Source organism: Acipenser ruthenus, chromosome 3 (assembly GCF_902713425.1).
Source record: "Acipenser ruthenus chromosome 3, fAciRut3.2 maternal haplotype, whole genome shotgun sequence".
Lineage (NCBI taxonomy): Eukaryota > Metazoa > Chordata > Actinopteri > Acipenseriformes > Acipenseridae > Acipenser > Acipenser ruthenus.
In genome coordinates this window covers 56804000-56806907 of record NC_081191.1, presented here as the reverse complement: position 1 = coordinate 56806907, position 2908 = coordinate 56804000, and the positions used below count along the sequence as shown (strand labels likewise).

The 2908-nt window shown below is 43.3% G+C and overlaps 1 protein-coding gene across 1 annotated transcript; it reads right to left on the bottom strand.

The window, feature by feature from the left end:
- Positions 1–556: 556 nt before the first annotated feature.
- Positions 557–2686, bottom strand: LOC117394273 (forkhead box C1-A-like). The gene has a single exon (XM_033992392.3). It carries the CDS (start codon positions 2406–2408, stop codon positions 993–995), a length of 1416 nt encoding a protein of 471 aa, XP_033848283.1. The 5' UTR covers positions 2409–2686; the 3' UTR covers positions 557–992.
- Positions 2687–2908: the final 222 nt, after the last annotated feature.

Here is a 2908-nt window from a genome sequence, read left to right as displayed (position 1 = left end):
ATAATGCTTGGGTTGTGTTGGGGAATTTGTAGGTGATTATCAGAAATGTTTATCCGAAAGGAAACTTTAAACAGAAGGCGACATTAACCTGACAGTTTGCAAACAAGTATTCTGAAAATGTGTCTGCCTTAACCTCTGTTTACCGCGAGAATCTCAGAAAAGCTGTTCCAAAAACCATACACGTTTAGGTTATTTTCAAAAGTAATTAAACTAGTAAAAGCATGACATTTGTGAGCACACTGGTCTGTGGTGATGTGTAAAGTGTAGTTGTATATTTACCAATCATAGATTAAACCTCGCCACTAAAACAAATACTTATTTTCCTTTCTTTTTATAGGAAAGTCATGATCAACTATTTCAAAATGTTTTTCCAATCCTTTGTGATACTATCGGATTTAGTTATAAGGTATAACAAAAAACATTTGCAAAGCACATAAAAGGTGCAATTGTGTTGAAAATAACTCGTACGAGTATTATTTTGTAAAAAAAAAAAAAAAAAAAAAGTTTGTCGCAACACGTTTGACGTCTACAGAAGGTTCTAACAAATCAGACTTCCTTGTATTTCAAATGCAATGGCAATTTATTAATAAACAAACAATGCAATGCCTTCAGAGTACTCTCAGAAAAATATGAAGAAAATCGAAAAGAGAAGGCGTTATACAGGTTCCGTCTTTTATAATGGAACAGTTAAGGCAGTTTAATTTAGAAACACTTTCTGGTGTTTGGTCCATCCGACTACAAATTTAAAAATAAATTATTATATGCAGCTTACATTTTTAAAAACAAGTAAGTGAAAGATTGACATTTTTTTTTTTAAACATACATTAAAAACATAGTTCGCAAAAGCAAGAAGAAACTTACGTGTTATTTGGAGTAACACTGTCCTTTACAAACCAAGAAATGTTTTTCTGTCTCTGAATATATTGTGTCTCTTTGTTTAGGCCCGTATTTTAAGAATCTTTAGAAAACAAAGAAATAAGCAAGTGTTTTGGTCAGAATTTGCTGCAGTCATAGACAAAGGCACCTGAAGTGCGGTAGAGTGACTGACTGGAAGGGAAGGACATCTGGCAACTGCTATGTCCATTCACTGGCGAGTTATTTAAACCAATTCTTTGAGATTCAAACATCTCTCGCACTGAATGGAAGTTCTGTTGTTGTCCGGGGTATGTGGCGCTAGCCAAGTGGCTCAGATCTCCTGCCTGGTTAAGGTACCATGAAGCCAGGCGCCCTTGGTGAGGGTGGTGCCCATCTTGTCCCGAGCTTAGACTGCCCTGGTTCAACGATGAAGTGGTGGTGGTAATAGAATAATCTGACAGTGTTTCGTCCACAGTGGTGGTGGGGGCAAGGTGGCCCGACCGGTCTCCAGCATATAAACTCATCGCTTGCATGTTGCAATGGTAGGTCGTTCCACCCGTATTGGCATTAGTGGAATTGACGTTTTGGCTGCAGGGCGAACTATAAATAGAACTTTGGCCTGGAGAGTAGCTTAGCGATAAACAAGGGGTAATACCTGTCCTGGAGGCGATCAGGGTGGGATTGAGTTCTGTGGCGCCCTGGGGGGACCCTCTGAGGGTTATGATGTTGTCCACGCTGAATCCCTGGGCAGGGGCATGGCTATGGTGATGATCAGAGGTCTCCAGGTTAATCGATCTGTTGGACGGGATGCTACGGGGGCTCACGGTGGACATGCTGCTGCTACTGTCAGGGCTCTCTGTCTTTGGCAATGTGCTGAGGGTAGGGGAGGCCGCCTGTGGAGGTGTTGAAGTCCCATTCTCAGTCTTAATGTCCTGGATCCTCACCGGCTGGGAGCCCTGCACAGACTGCTCTTGATCGCGAGCCTGTTGGGATAGTGGGTCCTTCATCTGCCTGTCCTCCCTGTCCTTTAACGCGTCCTTTCTCTTGAACCGCCTCCTTCGTCTTAAGAAGCTGCCGTTTTCAAACATGTTGTAAGAGTCTGGGTCCAGGGTCCAGTAGCTGCCTTTGCCAGGCTTCTTGTCGTCGCGGGGCACTTTGACAAAACATTCATTAAGAGACAAGTTATGCCTAATACTATTCTGCCAACCCTGCTTATTATCTCTGTAGAAGGGAAATCTCTCCATAATGAACTGATAGATCCCGTTCAGGGTGATCTTCTTGTCTGGAGAGTTCTGGATTGCCATGGTGATGAGAGCGATGTAGCTGTAAGGAGGCTTAACCAAGTCCTTGGGCTGAGGTTGCGGGGTGTAAGGTCCATAGGCTCGGGCCATGTTAGCTGGATACTGGTCGTGAGCCGGATGGGAATACATGCTCATTGGGGCCGGCATCCCAGTGTATCCACCACTCGTAGCCCTGTAATAGCTCTGATCGCTGTTAATATAGGGCACTACGCCCAAAGAGTTAGGACTCGATACAGAATAGCGCGCCTGCATTTCTTCTATCCTCTGTTCCACACTGCTCCCGATCAAAAACCTTCCCAAAGTTCGTAGCACTATTTCACCTCCAGTATTCTGTGTTGTATGTCAATCTGACTCCAGTTTTGTTAGCGAACAAATATATGGAGCGTAGTTTCTGATCTCAGTCTGATTTCCGAATGTGACGCTTCTGCTTGCTTAATAGTACATTAGAAAACTTCTGAACTTTGAGCATCTGTCACTAGATAGGACTTCTTTTACGCAGTTACATTTTTTTCTGGTTGTGCTGGAAAGGGTAGCTCCTCCCTCTGCCTCTGGCGTCCAATTGAAGGCTGTCTGGCAGTGCCTAGTTACTCTTGACCACACACACTCAGTTTTATTAAAAAAAAAAATCGAGAGGAGGCGTTACAATCCCCCAACCCACTGAGCTCACACTAATCAGAAAATAAGAGATCGTCAGTCCCCAAGTACAAACACCTCTTTAAAAGGCAATCACCATTTCAGTTACTACTTAAGGA

Bases quoted from the DNA above. Each gene is read 5' to 3' on its own strand.
- LOC117394273 (XM_033992392.3), bottom strand. From the start codon at position 2,408: ATGCAGGCGCGCTATTCTGTATCGAGTCCTAACTCTTTGGGCGTAGTG.